The 21,815-nt window shown below is 32.3% G+C and overlaps 2 protein-coding genes and 1 pseudogene across 2 annotated transcripts; all 3 read left to right on the forward strand.

Annotated features, from left to right (window-relative positions):
• The first annotated feature begins 6,191 nt into the window (after positions 1 to 6,191).
• Positions 6,192 to 7,097, forward strand: LOC148771037 (uncharacterized; annotated as a pseudogene).
• A 2,005-nt stretch (positions 7,098 to 9,102) lies between these two features.
• Positions 9,103 to 11,285, forward strand: LOC105954704 (non-specific lipid transfer protein GPI-anchored 3). The gene is made up of 3 exons (XM_012978386.2): positions 9,103 to 9,554; positions 10,366 to 10,425; positions 11,018 to 11,285. Exons 1-3 carry the CDS (start codon positions 9,233 to 9,235, stop codon positions 11,128 to 11,130), a joined length of 495 nt encoding a protein of 164 aa, XP_012833840.2. The 5' UTR covers positions 9,103 to 9,232; the 3' UTR covers positions 11,131 to 11,285.
• Positions 11,286 to 19,231: 7,946 nt separating this feature from the next.
• Positions 19,232 to 19,932, forward strand: LOC105954718 (agamous-like MADS-box protein AGL61). Its single transcript, XM_012978399.2, has one exon. It carries the CDS (start codon positions 19,262 to 19,264, stop codon positions 19,898 to 19,900), a length of 639 nt encoding a protein of 212 aa, XP_012833853.2. The 5' UTR covers positions 19,232 to 19,261; the 3' UTR covers positions 19,901 to 19,932.
• The last annotated feature ends 1,883 nt before the right edge of the window (positions 19,933 to 21,815 follow it).

Here is a 21,815-nt window from a genome sequence, read left to right on the forward strand (position 1 = left end):
AAAAAGGATGGTTTAATGGAATTTGCAGGGTTACAACTACTACTGCAAATGACAACTCGAAGGATCTTAAATTCTTCTTGAAGAAAGTAGGGAATAATTCGAATAGACAATGGTTAGGTGTGCATTAACAGCTCTCGTGAACAGTGATAAATCATTTCATTTCAGGCTGAATTTATTATCATGCATTAAACACCCACTACAAATTCATTGTATTGAAGTGTACATAAACCGGCGAATATAACCGATTGGTTCAACCAATCAATGTCTTTACTTTTTTCCATTAAATTCCTTTAAGAGACCATTTAATTTGGGTACAATTTGTGCAGTCACATTTGGATACTCAGAAATTCCACTCGTTGTTGTCATCAACTTTGTAAGGTTTGAATAATTTTTGGTTTTTATTTTGTAGTGACAAAAATTATATATTGGTTCATCTTCGTTCGGTGTAATATGTTTCATCAAAGTAATCCATGTTCCATTGTTTAGGTGTAATGTCGAGACCGAGAACCCGTAATCAGGTTCACTTGGCAAGGATGAACACAGAATCGTGGCCTGTTGCATTCGATGAGTGCCTAATGAATGCCGCTGCCAGATTTTCACGCTCCGTGGATATGTTGCAAAACGAAGAGGCGAACGAAGACCTCCTCTTCGAAGTTATCATGACAATGAACTATCATTTCTCAAGAAACTTTGAGGAGGTTGATATCAAATGGAGAATGGAATGGTTTCGAAAACGTTTCTTAGCATTTAAGCGATACATTGCGCAAAAAGGTGTGACGTTCATACGCTCGAAAAGGAAGGTGACATTGGATAGGAGTTTGTGGCATTTGGACCGTCGTGTAAGATTTTAATTTTTTTTTTATGTGCTTCATTTAATATATTGTTAATCAATATAATACCGATTAATTATGCATTCCATTTGTAGGAGACGGAAGAGGAGAGGGCTTTTAGGGTGAATGGATTTCGGTTCTACGAACAATGCAAATATGTGTTCGAAGACAAACAAGCTCCGATAGTTAACTTTCGAGGTTTTACCGGATACCATCGTGATAACCCAATCATCATTCACGAAGGAGATGATGGCCAGATTGTTGATCCTAAACAGGTTCCTTCGGAAAATCGTGCACTCATTCCATTTGCAGGTGACATGGCTCAGTTTGAAGTAGTCCAGTATCGCTCCCCGTAACTAGAACGTTTTATATTTAGGTCTATGTAGAATCTGCTAGTATGATGTTTATGCAGTATTTCGTTATTTTGAACACTTTTCTTATTTTCTTGTTTTAAGTATGTGTTAAAGCCGCAGAACTAAGATTCCGAATTTTGGACTAGTACTTCACCTTGTTGGAAGTACTACGTTGCGTGGGACATAAATCAAACTATGTTCAATCGGATGGTTATATTTATTATTCATATGGTTGTTATTTCATATTCTTCTCCTTTCATAAGTCATTTAAAACATAATCCAATACATATTACGACGAAGTCAAAAATTTTGAAATCTGAAATATTTGTATCATACATAATACGCAATACAAATGCTGGTACTGTCAATTGTTTTGTCAATACAAAAAAGACAACATAATTAGATACAAAATTATATAAAGTAGTGGTTAACATACCATTAGTAATGCATTATGACCAACAAAAAAAAAATCAATTTTATGCAGTACACAGATGATTTCATCTATGTACGGCTTATGTTGAACAAATAAAGTTACAACACAACCAGGAAATAAAAAACTAAAGTAGCCACTGATACCGAAGCCGCCCAGAAAACTAAACGGGCCGACGTATTAGTTACCCGGTTCTCCCCATTCCCATCACTGTGCTGCTGCAATTGGGATTCCAAATCCGATATTTTCTTAACCAACACGGAGACTTCCAATGGAATCTGCGCCTCCAAATAGTTTATTCTCTTGAGCAAGCCTGGTATAATTTGCTTCGATCTATCACACATTTCAGGATCACACCAATTAAAAAAACGACAACCATTAACCTGAAATTGTATGTTCAATTCATTAGCATCAAACATATTGTATGAATATGAACTAAAAATTAAAATAATTCATTACATTACGAACTAATGTTTAAATTATTCATTACATTACGACACCAGATTAGCGGCGTTGAAATTTTCAGTTGTAATAATTAAGAACACGACATTTAATACGTCACCAGATAATTCATTACATGAACCAAAATCTTAATATATTGTGTTCAATATTGAAGAACCACTTAATAACAGTAACAAACAATCGCGATAGTCATTCTCTGGTTTTAACTTGTAACCCAACACATGCCCAACATCAAAATCGCATTCATTAAGGTTGAGTAATACAAATACCTAATTAGTTAAAATAAACATAAATTTTGAGTTAATGGGGAAAGAAATTACCCCCCTTTGAGGGCAAGCTACGAACCGTCGTCCTGGGTTTGTATCTGTCCATGAAGTTTGTACGACGACCATGTACCCGCAATCGCAATATTTTGGCATTTCCCGATTTATCTTGACTCCGTTGAAATTGTTGTTGCCCGTTTTCCGGTGAGAGCTACTACTACCAGAACTCATGATGGTGTAACGATTTCAACGATTCAACTCGATTCAATGGCAGATTTATATTTCACCGATTACCAATTTAGGGTTGGACATTATGGCAGGAATTGCAGATGGTTGGGGCTATGTGAAAACAGGAGATAAAGAAGAAAATCGATATATATTATTCAATATGTCAAGGGCTTTTACGGAAATTACCAATTAGGTTCACAGTAATATCTTTAAATCAACTACACAAAACAGCGTATTGTTGGTCTAGGGATTATCAGTTCCGAGATAATACCACGAACCAAATGTCATAGTAAGTGTAACTTGTCAACACTCCTATCTCAATATTAACCATCCCATCCCTCTCTATATTTCGAAGCCCTCCAACCAAAGAGGCCCTAATGGTATTCTGATAAAATAATATCGTCGAAACTTACTTAAAAATGGTTCGAATAAAAAAAGGGGAAAATACAGTTTGCACCCCTAAACTATGGGACTTGTCATAAACACCCCATTAACTACAAAACGTAACAAAATGGTCCCTCCGTTTACAATCTGTTAGTGGATAATGACGTGGCATGTTGACTTTCTCATTTATAAATGATTTTTTTAGTGTTTCACTTTTTTAGACATTCTTTCCCCTTTGTTGGTTATATATATATTTGTTGCTCCAACACCTCAGGTAAAGGCATGTTCTTTTTTCCGTTCCCTTGCTTTGGCCCATGTTCTTTAATCTATTTTCACTTGCTTTGGTCTTAGTTCCTTTTCCATTTTTACTCAATTTCAAATATTCTGATTTTTGTTTCATTGAAGGATTTTTTATTCATTGAAGCAGCTATGACTCCACGAATTTCAACTCCACAGGTTTCAACACTCTCTCTATATTTGTTGCTCCAACACCTCAGGTAAAGGCCTGTTCTTTTTTCCGTTCCCTTGCTTTGGCCCATGTTCTTTAATCTATTTTCACTTGCTTTGGTATCAGTTCCTTTTCCATTTTTACTCAATCTCAAATATTCTGATTTTTGTTTCATTGAAGGATTTTTTATTCATTGAAGCAGCCATGGCTCCACGAATTTCAACTTAACAGGTTTCATTGCTTCATGAAATCGATACAAGCAGTATTAATTGGAAGATAATTTACGGGTAATTCGTCTATGGTTAGTGTTCCAGATAGGTGGAGAAAAGCATAAACGGGTTGCATTGAAATGGTTTTTTTTTTTTGATGAGAAGGTGATATTTTTATTTTTCCGAATTCTTTTCGATTTTTTTTTTTTTTTTTGTATATTTCCAAAATTCCAGAGCTAACTATTTCATTCATTTTGTAATAGGGTATGCGTATCCATGCTACCATAAATCATTGTAACATTTAAGGAATTGGTGAAAGAAGGCGAAACTTATAGGTTTCAAAATTTCTTGGTGGGCGATTCAAAATTTCCATTTAGAGTATCTGCATACAGATTTAAGCTCATTTTTTTCGGAATGACTGTAGTTACTAATACAGTAGCCGAAAATATTCCGACAACCAACTTCAAGTTCGTTTCTTTCGACACAATAAAGAAGAACGTGGATGAATGTTTGCTATTTGGTACGCAAGTTTTCATATAATTCATCTATGAACTTTTCCCGCACATTTGAAGGTTTAAAGTTGTCATTACATATTATATATTGTTGTGTACATTTTATTTGTTGATTTCAATATTAATTATCGGAATTTCTAGCTACTAAAATCGGCTGAGAAATTCTGTAGAAATCCCTTGCTTCCAAAAATCCGGCAACTTCATATAAATATGTTACATATCCATTTAAGTCACCTGGCTGCGGAAAATCTGTTGTATTTAGTTGAACACTCAGCCCTAAAGAAATCGATCTTTTTTGAAAGGCGTAGGAATCGACCATGAAATCTGAATCTCCAAAAATCTTACGTATTCTTTGTTAAATCCTAGATTATGAGAAACATAGAACTGCCTGGTAAACCATCTTCATTCGTTTGAAGATCAAGTGAGGTTTTTGTCATGTAATTTAGTTTGGTAAATATTTTTTTTTTGTCTTACCATTATTCACTAAGATATTTTGTGTCGTTTGTATCACAAGGGTTATGTAGAAATCCTCCGTAATCAAAATAATGTTGCAATTTGATTCAGTATATAACTCTGGTACATTTGATTTAATTTATTTATTTGTACAGATGTAATTGGCCATGTGGTAGAGAAGGGCCATATAAAGGAGATCACTACAAAAGGAGAGAAAAACAAGCTATCGGATGTTATTCTGCAAGATTTAGAGTAATTTAAATGTTATAATTTTTTTTTACAATTTTTATATGAATATATTCTTATAATATTTTTAATAATTTATTTTACATTACAGGAAAAATACAATTAAATGTACTTTATGGGAAGCATTTGCTGAACAAATTGATGCATAGGTTCCGAATGCTGACCAAAATGGACCTACTGTCGTCATAATTCAGTTTTTCACGGCTAAAATTTTTTGTGGTGCGTGTTAATATTTACATACCATAATATTGATGCATATTTAGGAATTTGTTAACATATTGATGCATGTTTTTGTTTATTTCACCTGAAATCATACTTATGAACCACAAGTTTATCAAATGTTTGACATGAATCACAACTACTGATCGATACGGATTTGAAAAAAGCTTTAGACTACAGGTATAAGTACTAACATTTGATCATTCAACTTTTAATATAAAAACTTGAGTATAATAATAAACGGTATATTTTAATACATGTAACTTAACATGCTTGCGTTGAGTGAAGAAGTCTATGTGCCATTAGTTAGTCAATTATCGTCCTAGCTTTCTTTGACTCGATCGAACGGTCCACTTCAGGCAGATCGAATGACCATAGATGAGTGCGTTGAGAGTACAAATGTACGTTGATTTGTCTAACATATATCTGATGTATTTTTACATGAACAAATATAGTGCTTAAGAATCGATTGTTGTATATATATATATTGTAGGAGTGTGTTGGATCCGTGCTGGCGAAAATTCTAGAAATCGAGTCGGCAGCTAATTGGCGGTATGCTTCATGTAAACATTGTATGAGGAAGGTTAAACCTGTCTCAAAGAAATATTGGTGCGAAGAGTGTGACAAGTTTGTTCTTGATGTACAAAGGTAATTATACTTTGATTTGGTAATATTTTACGAAATAAGTTCATTTGAATTTTTGCACCATCATTTCTCTTGGTATTCGAAATTTGTATATAAAATATATATTTTTGTACAGGTTCAGAGTTCAGGTAAGTGCCATTGATAGTACTAGATCGACTTCATTCGTAATGTTTGATCGTATTGTCATGCAATTAATTGGAAAAAGTGCTTCAGAACTCTTAGGTGGTGCATCAAACAAGGTATTGTTGCTGTAATAAGTTATGTACAATTAAATCCACATTAGACTAATAACCATTTTATTTTTTGTAGGAAAACCATAATATCGGCTGTCATACAGAAATTAATGCTTTGATTGATAAAGAAATTATATTCAAAATAGATATCAGTTCTCGAAATATTGAAACTAATTGGCCGGTTTATACTGTGAAAAGTGCATCAGAAGATTAGGGTATTATACAACAATTTAAGACTCTACACTCTATATTAGTAGTAGTAATTTTAGTTATAATATGAGACTCCAATCGGGCAAATCAGATTCAGAGATTTCCGAAGTAAAAAAATTCTCAGAATGGGTGTGTTAAGAATTGGGGATGGCACCATAGGTAATTCCAATGATGGGGTGGTCAGCATTGAAATCCCTGATGACTTACTCATAAAAGAGTCAGATGATCTACTTGCTTCAATTGTAAATGAAACATACCATCATTTTGGAGAATATGAATGATATCAGTTACTTGCAACACAGGGTCATACTGGCTCCGACAAATGAGATTGTTGATGCGGTAAACGATTACATGCTATCGTTGGTTCCTAAGGAAATGAAGACATATCTCAGGTTTGATAGTGCATGTTCAGTGAACGGAAGCATTGACAGACCTGATGATATTCATACGCCTGAGTTTTTGAATACCGTTAATTCTTCTGGTCTTCCAAATCACGAATTAAAACTGAAAGAAGGTGTTCCAGTTATGTTGAGAAATATAGACCAATCTTCAGGTTTGTGCAATGGCACCCGACTGTCAATCACAAGATTAGGAAATCGAGTCTTGGAAGCGAAAATTATATCGGGAACTAACATTGGTCACAAGGTGTTTATTCCACGATTGACTCTAACGCCATCAGATAACATGATTCCTTTTAAATTCCAGCGTCGACAATTTGCTATCACTCTTTCGTTTGCAATGACGATAAATAAAAGTCAAGGCCAGTCTCTTCAACATGTGGGTATATATCTTCAGAAACTAATGTTTTCACATGGACAATTATATGTAGCTATCTTAAAAGTTACGAGTCGAAGAGGCTTGAAGATACTTATTTGTGACAACGACGGGAACACCTCAAATACTACTAAGAACGTCGTTTGTAAAGAAGTTTTCCAAAATCTGGGCTAAGTAAGTTATTGTGTAATTTTTAAATTTATATATGGATTTTTTGTCTTCAAAGTTCTATAAATGAGCTTTGTAACATTTAGTTTCAATTTATGAAAAGTTCTTTTTTTCTTTTTTCTTTTTTTTTTTGTGTCCTACGGTGCAGGTGACATATGATCAAGAGTTAAAGACAACTACTCTGTTACGTTGGTGGCCGGATTAATTCGTTGGTGGATATAGTTTTATTAGACTTTTCCAGTAAAATATTTAATATATAGTTTTATTAGATTTTCAGTTAAATATTCAATATATTTTTATTTCTACTTTTTTAATGATTGTTATGTTTGTTTTGTTCAATCCTGTGCATCGTACGAGGCAAGTTATTAGTTTTTTTTTTTAAATAAGGGGGTTCTATCCAAATGCCAGTATTATTTATTTATCAAATAACTATAAAGGTTAGTGACTTTTTTTATATTCTAAATTATTGTTTATGTTTCTTTTTTTATCATACCTTTTGATATTTTTAAATTAAACAATATCATTTTCATACTAAAAATGTTTTTGACAGCTTTTATTTGTGCTCACTGGAGGATAAGTTTGACACAAGTTGACGCAGAACGGAAGCACGGTAAAGAATTAATTTCTACGAATTAATTTTATAGAACAAAATAACATTCGGAATCCACCGAAAACTCTGGAATCCACCAGAAAAATAGATAAAACTCTAAATATTTTATTAAAATTCGAAATTCTTTTTAAAATAAAGTCCTACGGCAGCTATTTATACTAAAAAACTGAAAACCCTAATTAAAATAAGAAAATACTAAAAATTACCAAAAACGGAAAAAATCAGTTAAAGTCTGATTCTAGTAGATCTCGTAATTTGAGGAACAACCCAATTTACGGAATCCTAATCCGATTTTTCTATGATTTGATATTAATTTTCTAAAACTTACCTAAAATAGCAAAAACGAACTTTTGGGAGTCTAAACGATGTTGGATTGCTGAAATTTGACGTGATTCATGAGCTTTTCTCATGAGTTTTGTTCCTTGAGTTGTTTCACTTGAGATAGAGTTCGTTTCGTACTCAAATACAAATTGAGTCCGTCGAAAACCCTTATTTTTCCATAATTTCTTGCGATATTTCCACCAATGCCCATTAATAACTCTTCTCCGAATTAAATAGTTATTTTGCAACTCGAATCCAATTTGACGTTCCTTATCACAAGTGGCCACATTTCGTGGAAAAATTAACGTAAGCTATCCATAAATCATAAAGGGGTTATGTGTTGATATTACGAGTACAGAAGAGTCATCTGCAAAAGCTTCTAAACACAGGGGCTTAAGTGCTATTCACCCAAATAAATAAAATGAGGGTCAAAGATAGTTTGCACCTCTGTACTATCACCACTGACGTATTTACCTCCCTGAAATATCAAATGCGACCAAATGGTCCCCGACGTTTGTAATTGTGAGTCATTCCGTCAATGATAGATGATGTGGCACTTTGACATTAGTTGTTCAAATTCTCCAGACCATTTCACCTTTTTTGAGAGAGTACACATGCAAAAGAAAATACAAACTAAAATAATCCAAATCAGCTATTTTATTTCATAAAATGGCAAAACAAATTAGAGTTTAATTAAAAATACTATTTTATGAAAATTCCATAAATTTCAAATACGTGAATATAAAAGAAATCCTTATAAATACGTAAATACAAATGTAATTGTGGATTAATTACTAACGGTGTTAAAATGTTAAAGAGATGGACCATTTTGTTGCATTTGATAGTTCAAAGAGGTAAATACATACTGATAATAGTACAGCTGTGCAAACTGTATTTAATGCCAAGAAAACGTCAGGAACGAAAATTCAATTAAAGTCGATTTACCTCTTTTCCTATAAAAAGCAAAATATCCTCTCCGGATAGAGATTTAAAACTGCTCCTCACACAAAAAAGTTCCTAATTACGTGGAATCAATAACTTACTGTACCCACTCCCACAACACCTCCACCCTTATATATATATATATATTCACACGTCAAATATAACCAACCCTCGCGCATGCCCAAGTAATAACCCACAAAAATAAAAACCTAATCCTCCACCATTTTCATCACCAAAAAATCCCTTTCTTCTTAACATTAATTATAAAAAAAAAAAAAAAAAAAACAAAAGAATGGCAATAATTTCCAAGTCCATTTTCTTGTGCTTTGTCCTAATATGCTCGTGGGCTTATGTGGGTTATTCCCAAGTGGCGACCGGTTCGCTTGATTGCGTGCAGAAACTGATGCCGTGTCAGCCGTATCTAAAGGGTTCGTCCCCGCCGCCGCCCGGTTGCTGCCTGCCGCTGAGAGATATAATCGCCAAAGATAGCAAGTGCCTCTGCGCGGTGTTCACCAATTCGGCCCTCTTGAAAAGCCTCAACATTACGCAGAACGACGGTCTTACTCTTGCTAAATCTTGCGGAGCCAATGCCGATTCATCTCTTTGCAAAACAGGTTACAATTATTCTTTTATACATTCAGATCTCGTTTGGTAGGGGAGATTAACCATAATTAACTAAAATAATTGGACCTCGTTTGATGTTTGGTTAACACAATAATATTCCGGGACGGCCCGGAAATACTATGTTATCGTGTCTTATTTTGCCTTCTAGAGAGTTTTTTTTGTTGGATGCCTCGGGGTCCGATAAAATAATCAGATTTTCAATCAATTATTTGTTTTTATGGTGAGTTCTTGTGTGTGTGTTATTTTCATTTATTTATTTGAAAAGTTTAATTATGGCTATATATGTTGAATTTGTATGTAACTAATGAGTGTTTAAGTTCTGTAGTACCTTACAAAATGATTGAATTATGAATCGGTGTGTTTTTCTCTTTCTTTTTGTTAATTTTTTTTAATTGTTTAAGTTAATTATTAATAAATGAGATTTTATCTTATGTGATTTTGTCATTGAATTCTTTGGATTTCCTCTAGTAAATGTGGTAAACTGTCATGTTTTGATTTTGCCGTAATTAAATTGAGATCTCATATGTTCTTATGGATAAACTTTATATTACATTTGCTATTTTATATTTGAAATATGAATTAATAATCAAATAAAATAATTTAGGTATATGTTTAGACATTATTTAAATAAATATTTTCAGAAATTATTAATTTTAAAAGACGGTTTGTTAGAATATTTATATATTATACTAATTTTGAGATATTATACATCATTCAGATTGATTTCTTTAAATGCCTAATTCTTTTTAATTAATTTCGACAACTAAATTGAATTTTGTTTCTGCCAATATTAATTGCTAGGAGCTGCTGTACCATCTGGCTCACCATCTCCCCCAGCCGCACCTTCAACTACGAATAACAGTAAGTTTTTCGATAATATTAACTTTATTTATATCCTTAATTTGTTATTAAAAAATTAAAATTTGACAAAAATAGCAAATAATAACACAGATATAATTGTCTCTTATATTTTGCTTTTCTGTTCCCTTGCTTTCAGTCATTAAATGTATATTAATTAATAAATATTCTACTATTAGTTGTTCTATGATGAACTTTCCTAAAAATCAAATGGAAACATATCATAATTACCTTTTTTCGGGAAAAAAAAATCATTTTTTTGCCGGAAGTAGAAAATGGCTTCCGATTTTGATTCCAATAGTAATCTTTTCATATATGTTTTGGAATTTGTTTTTCGAAATTTCGGAAAAGTAGTATTAGAATATTTGTAATTTTTTGGAAGAGTGTTTCGTTTTAATTTTTAATTTTCTAATTTAGTAAACTTGTCAACAAACTTCAGAGAAATTTGTCTGCGTAAAGAACATAAACGACTTTAAAATGGATTGAATAAATCCGAAGAGTTTTGATGCAAAACTAGAAACGAAAGATAAATTTTCATATGTGGAAAAATATTTTTGAAGAAATAAATCTGATAATTTTTCATATGAAATTTTAGGTTCAGCACCGCGCCCGCCACATAAAAATGCAGCCACTGCATTATCTGGTCGTGTTGGAGGATATTTGTGCACGACGGCTGCCATTCTCGGTTTTATTATTTCAGCATTTTAGCGATTTTTCTAATTTCAGTAGATTTAATTATATGAAGTTATTGTTTGTTGTACGTTTAGAATATGCATTATTGTCTCCAGGCTTGTTTGTGAGGATGAATTTTATCTAGAAATGCAAACGCTTCAATAGTTGGGATTCTTTCCGCTGCTTGTCCATTTTGGTTTCATCCATTATCTTTGAGAAGCTATGTAGCTCGGAAACTTCAACTTTCTAACGTATCTGTGTTTTAGACACATCTCGTACACAATGTGAAGTCTTATTATTATAGTAATAATGAGACAAATTATGAATATATTTATATATACGCATGTAAAAAAATTTATATAATCTCAATAAGACTAACTCAATGAGAAACAAACTTTAGTTATAGGTATTGAATAATCGATAGAATCTTTGATTGTTTCAATGTAGTGGGGTCTAGTAGTTTGATGAGTGTGGCCTAAATAATCTGGGCGTTGTTCGAATTCTTTTAGGTTAATTATAAAATAGTAAAAAATAAGTAAATATTTGTATATTTTAATTAAATTATCGGCCGAAAATCTCCACATCTCCTTTTTGCCAAAATTGCGGCAGCAAAATTGAATCTACTCTACATGTCGTGGCGGGATGCATGGGTGTGAATCATATGTGGGAGAGTGCACCTTTTCACGTTATGCGTATAGCCGAGAATTTGTCGATGTTTTGGAATTGGCTTGATATTCTCAAGCGGGAACTGGATACGGACAAACTGCACCTCGCCATTGTCGTTCGTTGGAAATTGTGGGAACGTAGAAATAAGATTATTCACCAAGAAGATTTCATTAATTTGGAGGACATGGTTGGGTGGTGCGCAGCGTATCTCCGGACATATGGCGACACCCAATTACAGAATATCAATGTTCGGCGACCGGAATTCTCGCAAACATGGACACCGCCGCTAGTGGGGTTCTTAAACTCAATGGGCCTTCCCACCAAACTCAGAATTTCACCGCGTCTCCTTGATAGCTCGAAACGCAACAGGAACATGTGTATGGTGGCAAGTCTGACGAGTACTGGGCATGGTGAGCCCATCTGAAGGTGAGGCCCATGCCATTCTTCAAGCTCTACGCACAATTAAATTTCGGCAATGGACTGCTATCATGGTGGAAAGTATTGTTATCCAGTGATAGAAGCTCTCCAAAAACGGGAACCTAGTTTGTAGCCATATGGGGCGATCGTAGACAAATGTTTTTCTTATTTGAGTTGTTTTTCATTTTGCACCTTTTCGTTTGTAAAGAGACAAGGCAATAGCCTCGCTCATTGTCTAGCTTCGTCTTCATCTTTGGACTCCATGGAAGGAATTATCCTTCCCACTATTTTGGCCGAGAGTGCCTAATGATATCCTCGTTTTCTCCTAAAAAAAATTTATATTTTATAACATTCCATATACAATTACTAGAGCTCTTTAAATTGCATCACAAATGAATTGATTGGGCTAATTAAATAAGCAGTATTAAAATAGTATAAAAAACAAATATAATTAAGTTAGGGTGGTTTGAGACCGATAATGAGACCACTTTTACAGTTTTACCGTGGTAAATTTTGACAACTTTATCCCAAATTATAACATCTGAACAACGTTTTAGCACATCATTTTTTTCAATCCACTCTAGCTGTAGTTATTTATATTTTAACACATCATTTTAACACGTCACTTTTGACACCATTACACGTTTCAATATAATTATTTTACATAATTATTGTATTTTGGAAAAATTAGAGAAAACCCCATCTAGGAAATATAGTTAAATAAACATCTCCTCCCAAAAATAATTAAAGAAAACCCCCTAGCTAATATTCTATACCCATGTGGTATTTTTATAATTCCAAAACTATCATTAATTGTCTATTATACTACTTCAAACCCTAATCTTATTTTTAATCTTCCTCCACCGTTTTCTTGTTTCTCTCTTCTCTGTTTTTTTCTTTTTTTTTTTCTTTGTTTTCTCCGGCAAACTTCTCCCCGTCACTGCCACTGCCGCCACCGGAAGATGGAGAAAGAAAGAAGAGGAATCAATCGTCGTCGGCGTGTGGAGGAGAAACACTCTTCTTTCGCAACAACATGTTCGACCCCGTCGGCGTGTGGAGGAAGAAGAAGAGGAACAAGCTGTTGGGAAAGAAGAAGAAGCACTCGTCGTCGGAGGAGAATCAACGGAAATTGTTGATAAATGTATTTTTCTTTTTTCTTTATTTACTTTTATTATTTTTTTTAGTGTTGGTTTTGTCATGTGATCAAAAATTGTTTATCGAGTGACCAACAATGGTTGACAAATACCTTTGAATCGTTCTTGTTTTTTTTTTTTTTTGTGGACATTGAAAATGCTAATTTGTGTTTTTCGTATGAATTATTTATTTTATTCTTGTTATAAGGATTGGTTAAATAGTGTGTTGTGGCGGCGGTTTGGTGACGATGGGGAGGCAGATCTAGGGTTTTCTAGTGGATCGGGGCGGAGGACGGCGCGTGTAGAGAATTTCGCGCAGGCTGAAACGTTAATCGACTATGTACATGTTCATAGTCGATTAAGCTAATCGACTATGCTCTGGTAGTCGATTAAAGTTGATCGACTCCATTTTTTTCATTTTTTTTAGATTTTTTGTTTATTGATTCCAATTGTATAAATCATTTATAATATTTATATATATATATATATATATATATATATATATATATATATATATATATATATATATATATATATATTTTTTGAAATATATAATAGATTTTGTATTTTTTTCGCACTTTTGATTTGTTATTTTTAGTATAGCAGATTCTTAATCGACTCTGCTTCACATCATAGTCGATTAATATATTTCATTGATTCCAATTTTTTTTTTTTTTGGATTTTTTGTGTTATTGATTCCAATTGTATAAATCAATTATAATGTTTGTATATTATTTGTGTTTGTAAAATATAGTTGAGTTTGCATTTTTGTAGTTGTGATGTGTTATTTTTAGGAATCGGTTCCTTAATCGACTATAGTTCATCATAGTCGATTTAATATGCTACATAATATAACTGATAGAGAAGAAAAGTTAACAACGAATAAAAAAAAAAAAAAAAAAAAAAAAAAATAATAATAATAATAATAATAATAATAATAATAATAATAATAATAATAATAATAATAATAATAATAATAATAATAATAATAATAATAATAATAATAATAACAATAATAAAATAATAAAATAATTATAATAATAAATAAAAATAAATAAAAAAGAAAAAATAAAGAAAGAAAGAAAGAAAGCAATGGCTGATGGGTATGGGATAGTGTGTAAGGTGGAGGGACGTAAATGGAAAAATGCGTGGCTGAAATTTGGAGTGAGTTTTTCTCGAATGGTGCAAAATAGTTTGGTACTATCCGTATTGAAAGAACTATTAATGGGGTTATATCTAGGGGTGGAAATCGGAACGAAATTCCGATTTCCGCTGATTCCGATCCGAATATTTCCGATGAGCTAATTAATAAAAATTGAGGCTTTTCTTACATTAATTTTGATTTTTGGTTGGCTAAATAAATATATAGATATAATATATGGTTAAAATTCAAAACTGAGGGGGGATTGAGTCCACCTTTGCCCCAGGGTGGACTCGCACCTGATCGATGCTAGGAGTCTAGGATTTAAGAACCATATATTTCCACATGTTCGCTCCTGAGAATTTAGGGGTCTTAAGGGAAATTAAAAGTCGGCTCAAAACGAGGCTCTCTCACAATATAACTTATTTAAAAAAAATGTTGCAATGAGTTATAAAAAGAAGCTTAAACTCGTCAATCTAATGTATTAGATCAACATTACATTAAAAAAGAAAATAGGCTCAGTAACTATTGTTAACTAACATCAAGCAAAACAAAAAAAAGAAACATTATATTAGACAAGTATTTAATTAATATTCAAAATTATTGTTTCACTTCGTAGATTATCAAACTATAGGTACATTTCTGAACATTGGTAAGTCATTATTCTTGTAATTTGAGCTGCAGAAAGCCAGAAATACTTATCAAACTCGTGAAATCATTTTTTTCTGTCAAATATTTTTCAATAGATTATATATATATATAGTTAATCTTTACTGACTCATGGATGATCGGAGGTAAAACTTAATCAACTTCCACTTTAAAAGACTTCTTAATGAAACTTATTAATGAATTGTGATTTTATTTTTCAGGAAAAAAAGTAACTAACACTATTAATTAAACTTTTAGGTGGAGAAAAATCTTACAAATATAGCTAATAATCATTGATTTAAAATTTATTTTAGAATTATTGTTCCATAATATTTGTGTATTATAAAGTTAATTGAATAGTATAAAGAGTATAAAAAAAAATTGTGGGCCCTTAATTTTAAAAAATAAAAGGGGGTTCATGTGACCGCCTCATTCGCCTATAGTCATAACCGACCCTGTTTTTTCACCTATAAATCTTTCTTGACAAAATTGTCATTAGTTTTGTTTAGATTTCCGCGATACAAAATAAATCACAAAAGGTTCAATACACAATAATTGTATAGTTTTCAAGGACTTTCCACCATAACTTGAATGATTTCAATCGGAATTCTTATGAGAAAGTTTATATTCGAAAAAAATCACAAGCTCATTTTATGGTGATTTTTATTAATCTCGCAAATTGCAAACGATGAAGGATGTACATATAAATTTGTAATATATAAGGCGAATCAACCTAGTGTGAATTAAAATAACAAAGTTATGATAAACACAACATTTTACTTTTTAGATTTAACAATATTTGAAGTAATCTTATTATGGTTCTTATAAATCTTACAACCTAATTAATTCAATACATTTTTTTCTTTTTACCATCATACAAATTAAATATCAAAAACTGCAAAACATGAAGGTTGTAAATTTTTCAACGAGCTTTCTAATGCAACTTCAATCACCAAAATTAAATTTTGTATGACAAAATTATGATCAAAATACCTTCTCACGTAAGTTTATTTTATTTTGATTTATGACACCATGATTTATTTTGAATCTAACAAATTAAAAAAAAAAAAAAGATTAATATATGCAATGAAATTTTTGACAATGACCTAAAATTTAAGATTAGAAATTGCAAACCACAAAAGCTGTATATTTTTATGGCCTTTCAATTGTAGGAGAGGTTGCAGATGTCGACGCGAGAACCGCCATATATTTTAGCTGCTATGAAACATCCGTACAACTTCGCGACCGAAACGAACAATATTTTTAATTAAAATATGTCTTAAAAAATATGGTTAGATACAGTTTACCTTCTCAAGTGTACCCTATGTAATACTTACCCCTTAAAGTATCATTTGTAACACTTGCCCCCTCAACCATAATTTAATTTGTATTTTAAATTCTAACACCTTAAAGTTTTCTCTTTTATTGAAAGGAATAATTAAATGAATAATGAAATCATACAACTAATATTATTTGTTGAAAAATGCAATATTTAAAAAATAAAAAATATTATCTTGCATTGGATTGATATTTAATAAATAAGATATAATTGTTGTTGGACCAATCAATTGAATATATTTATATGAATAAATTTTAAGAGATCAATAAATAACTAACAGTAATATTAAGTATTTAAATTCATTTAGATCATTAATTTCTTAAAACATATTTTCATTCATTATTATACAATATATATCACTTTTAATTCTTTTTCAATAATTTAATTTTAGTTACTTTTGATTTTATATGATCCAATAATTATTAAATTTTTATATTATATTTTAAATTTTAAAATATAAAATAATAGATGTTGAGGGGGTAAGTGTTACAAATGATACTTTAAGGTGGTAAGTGTTACATGGAGATGGAAAGGCGACTCATCTGGAATCTACACCACGAAATCAGCTTATCAACAATTCCTTAATTAAAAGTGGAGATTCTATAATGTAGACAGCACAATTATGAAAATAATATGGCACAAAGGAATTGCCGGCAAGTTTCAAGCTTTTGAATGGCGATTGATTCTCAATAGTCTACCTACAAAGACAAACTTAACAAGAAGACGTGCTTGTCGGAGATACTAACTGCGATGCGTCTTCTGCGATACTACTGAAGAAAATGATTTTTTGTTTTGTTTGAGTTATTCACGGGGTAACGTAATAATATTATTGTCTATTATTGTAATATTACTGTAAACACAATAATATTACTGTGGTTGGCGGTAATATTAATGTTGTTACAGTAATATTGTTGTCAACCACATCAATATTATTATTTTGTTTGGATTTTTTTGTTTGTTTGGGTTATTCATGGTGTAACGTAATAATATACTATTATTGTAATATTACTGTGGTTGACGGTAATATTGCTGTTGTTATAGTAATATTACTGTCACTCACAGTAATATTAATTCTTTTGACTTTTTATAATGTTTACATTTGTTTAACGGTCAACATAGTAATATTACTCTATTACACAATAATAATGAGTTTTGTTGTGTTAATATTACTATGCTAGAGATTAATACATCAATATTACCGTGTTAAACTGTAGTTTAGTTAATTTTACTGTGTTTAATAGTAATATAATTAATATTACAGTCAATTACAGCAATATTGTTGTTTAAACGAAAAAAATATTAGAGAAGAAAAAAAATCGAAAGAGTCAACGCCGAAAACCGGTGAAAAAATCCGAAAGAAGGAAAAAAGAAGTCAACAGCGGGAAAGTCTTAATTTAGAGTCTTAATGTACCTAATGCTATGTAATATGTGATCTGGAAAGTGTGGGAGTGTATATTGTACGAATGCACATCTAGTGCTTATTCCGATCAAATAAGAAAAAAAAAGGTGGTAAATATTAGGGTAAATTACAAACACCCCCTGAGGTATGGTCAAATTACAAAAATCCCCCTCTTGTTTGGATAATTACATCTACCCCCCTCAACTATGATTTTTTCTTAGACCTCCACCTCTATGGTGCCAAATTCAACATAGTCATCTAGATTCCGTGAAATGTGATCTAGTTTGTACTCTTTTTGTGTAAAAAATACAGTTTCCGACGCACTACAAACTGATATATACAAGCTAAAAATGACATATTATGATCATCTTGCTTCATAATATAGAGTTTGAATGGGATAAAACGGGTACAAAAGTGATAATATTCCATATAATCTCGAAGATTTCACTAAATTTGATGAGTTGAGGGGGGTGGTTGTAATTATTCAAACAAGAGGGGTGTTTTTGTAATTTGACCATACCTCAGGGGGTGTTTGTAATTTATCCTAAATATTATATAGGCTATATATAGTTTGGACCTTGCTAAATGACCAGAATCTGGTCAGCCAGAATTTAATTTTTTTTCTTATTCTTTTATTTATTTACCTTTATGTCCTTAATGATGATTTTGGCTCCATTTATTTATCTTCCTAATTTCCTTTCTAACATAACCTTTCTCATTCTCACGATAGATAAAAACCCAATCATTATATCATATTATTATTATTATTATTATTATTATTATTATTATTATTATTATTATTATTATTAATTAGAATAAAGTAATCTGATTGACGTTATTGATCATTGTAAATTATAATCCGATTGAATACTTTGAAACTATGAATCCTAGTAATTATAATAGGAGAGATAAACAAAAAAGTGAAGTTCAAATTGGAATTAGTTATTATTATAGTTGAAGGGCATATTAGTAATTAGATATAATAAAATTTTCTATATTTACAAAACTACCCATTTTGGCCGGCCAGATTCTGGCCGGGTAGCTTTACCGATATAGTTTATGGACGCAAAGTGTATTTAATCCTACAAAATATTTGTTTAAACACTTAAACACTTATATGCACGGAAACTTTTTTAGCGTTAATTGTTAGTCAAGGTTAATTATATATTATATTTATTTATTTAATTTATTTATTTTGTTTAGGAAAACCATGAATAAGCATTTAATGCGAACAGCTAGCAGTGTACATGGAAAGTAAATAGATGCTGCTAGTATTACATTAAATATGGTAAAAAAATCGCAGCGGTTAAATTCGGCAGAGAAAATCTTCTATATATATATTATCATGACCATCATCAGAAGATCGAACAACTTCACAATTTGTAATTTTCCTTGTCTGAATAATTCTCATCGATCGTTCAGCCATGGAAAACATCAACAACAACAAAGAATTAACTATTTGCAAGAAAAAAACAATGGGGCGAAGGAAGATCGAAATTAAAAAAATCGAAAAGAAAAGCAGTCTACAAGTAACATTCTCGAAGCGGAGAACGGGCCTGTTTCGAAAAGCCAGCGAAATCAGCGTTCTCTGCGGTGCGGAAATCGCAATTCTCGTGCAGTCTCCGGCGAATAAGATCTACTCGTACGGCCACCCTTCCGTCGAAACTTTGCTCCACCGCTACCAGACCGGCGGAGCTGGCGGAAGCAGCAGCGCAGGCTTGAGTATTATCCCTTACAGTGAAGACGGAAGGAGTAAGTACGATGAAGCTGTAAAGAAACTCGAGATCGTAAAGAGATCAATGAAGCAAGAAAGTAGTGGTATTAGTAGTACAAGATTCTGGTGGGACGAACCGATGGAGGGCATGGAACTTTACGAACTTGAGGAATATGTCGAAGCAATGGAAGCTTTGAAGGATAACGTCTCGCGCAGAGTCGAGGAGATGGAGAAGCAGAAATCGAACGCTGCTTCCGCTTCCACATCGGATCTTGATCCTAGTTTCCAGATTAATTATCAAGATTTTGATGTAAGTAACTTTCTTGACTTTCCTTTATCATGTTTTTAGGGTTTCTAGGGTTTGTGAAGAACTTCAATCTTTTCAAGAATCAAATCATTACTGCATATGTGTTCATTAAATTCAGACATTAACATACATGAACTGACTTTTGGATCATCATTACAAGTAGTTTATTCATTAATATTTCTTATCAGATTCTTAAAAAGTTTCCTTAAATGTAATTGTTCGTGCAGATTTTTTTTGTTAGTGTTTTTCTTTTTTCTTTTCTGCTTTAGGGTTTTTAGGGTTTCGAAGAAGCGAATCACCAATATGTATTTTTATAAAATTCGGAGGTCCAATGAATTGATGTTTTATCATTGCATATCCATTCAATATTTCTTGCCAGATTCAATCATCTAAATATTTATACAATTGTTCTATATAATTATAAGTTGGGGTTAATTGCAAATACCACCCCTGTGAAATCTCTAATTGTCAAATACTCCCTATCAAAAAAAAAATCACACATACCCCCTTGTGTAACATATTTTGAAGCACACTGCACCCGTTGTCATTTTAATCTTTGACCAAGCGTAAGAAGACGAGAATGCCCCGGGAGCTTTATTGCAATTAGTAAATCTTATTAGTTTTTTAACATGTTTTTAATAGTTTTTCAATAATAATAATAATAATAATAATAATAATAATAATAATAATAATAATAATAAATAAATAAAAAAAAAATAAAAAAAAAAGAAGAAAACATCTTCAGTACCCAACAACAACCCACCATCCCCAACCATCCCCAACCATCCTACACCACCACCAGGCTCACCAGTCCTCACCACCACCACCACCACCACATTTTCCACAGATCCGCAAAACAAACTCCAAGCAAAAAATTTCAACAATGGACACAATACATCTAAAATTCACATGTTGAATATACATTTAATCCACTCATCTTACTGGCTTGATGCAAAAATAAAATTGGACCTAAAATTAGGTTATATTAACATTATTTTCTCTCGATTTCTTCATCTAAATCTACTAAGATCTTCTACAAAAAATGGAGGATTGGACGATCTTCTCACAATTGAGGTCGCCACCATGCCGCGGCGGTTGGTGGTGAGACCGGTGCGACGGCAACGGTCATTCTTGGTGTTGCAGAGGCGAGAAAGCAATTATGTGAGTGGTTTCTACAGATTTTTCGGGCTATGGGTTCTACAGGAAGATTTTTTAAACAAGTTTGATAGGGGTGGGTTTGAGGAAGATGAAGAAAGAAGGAGATACATGTTTTGACAGGGGTGGGTTTGATGGGTTTGAGGAAGATGAAGAAGGAAGGAGAGGAAAGAAAAAGAAGGGGAAAAGAAAAGAAAAAGAAAAAGAAAAACAGGCTTGGGGTGTTTCTGACATTTCCCACGGAAAAAGGGAGAAAAATTCGCATTATCAGCGCGTGAGGGACACGATTTTCTCTGAGGGGTCTCGATGCCTTGACTTTTGTTACACAGGGAGGTATGTGCGAATATTTTTTTGACAGGGGGTATTTGACAATTAGAGATTTCACAGGGGTGGTATTTGCAATTAACTCTTATAAGTTGCTTATGTTATTATACGAACACTAGTAATTGACTCGATTTTCTTCTTCCTACTTGTTAATAACGGCATGGATATAAGAGCGAGTTAGAAGAGATGTTGAAAGCGGAGGTCGGAGATGATATCAACGCACAGATGGAGAAAGGCGTCAATGGTTCGATTGCGGATGACGACGATGTTCTAGACATTGATGAACTATTTAATTTCAATCAAGATCCAACCATCTTTTTCGACCTCCTCTGATCCCAAGCTTTATTCGAGAATTATTAACTATTATTCATAGTACAGGCTAATGATGTTGATTTTTGTTTAAATTCTGATAAATCAGTTGTGTGTATATTCATATATTACCTGGTTTCCCATTCTTGCTCTGCAGTTACTGTGTTAA

Source organism: Erythranthe guttata, chromosome 4, assembly GCF_056151865.1.
Source record: "Erythranthe guttata isolate IM_541 chromosome 4, IM_541, whole genome shotgun sequence".
NCBI classification, from domain to species: domain Eukaryota; kingdom Viridiplantae; phylum Streptophyta; class Magnoliopsida; order Lamiales; family Phrymaceae; genus Erythranthe; species Erythranthe guttata.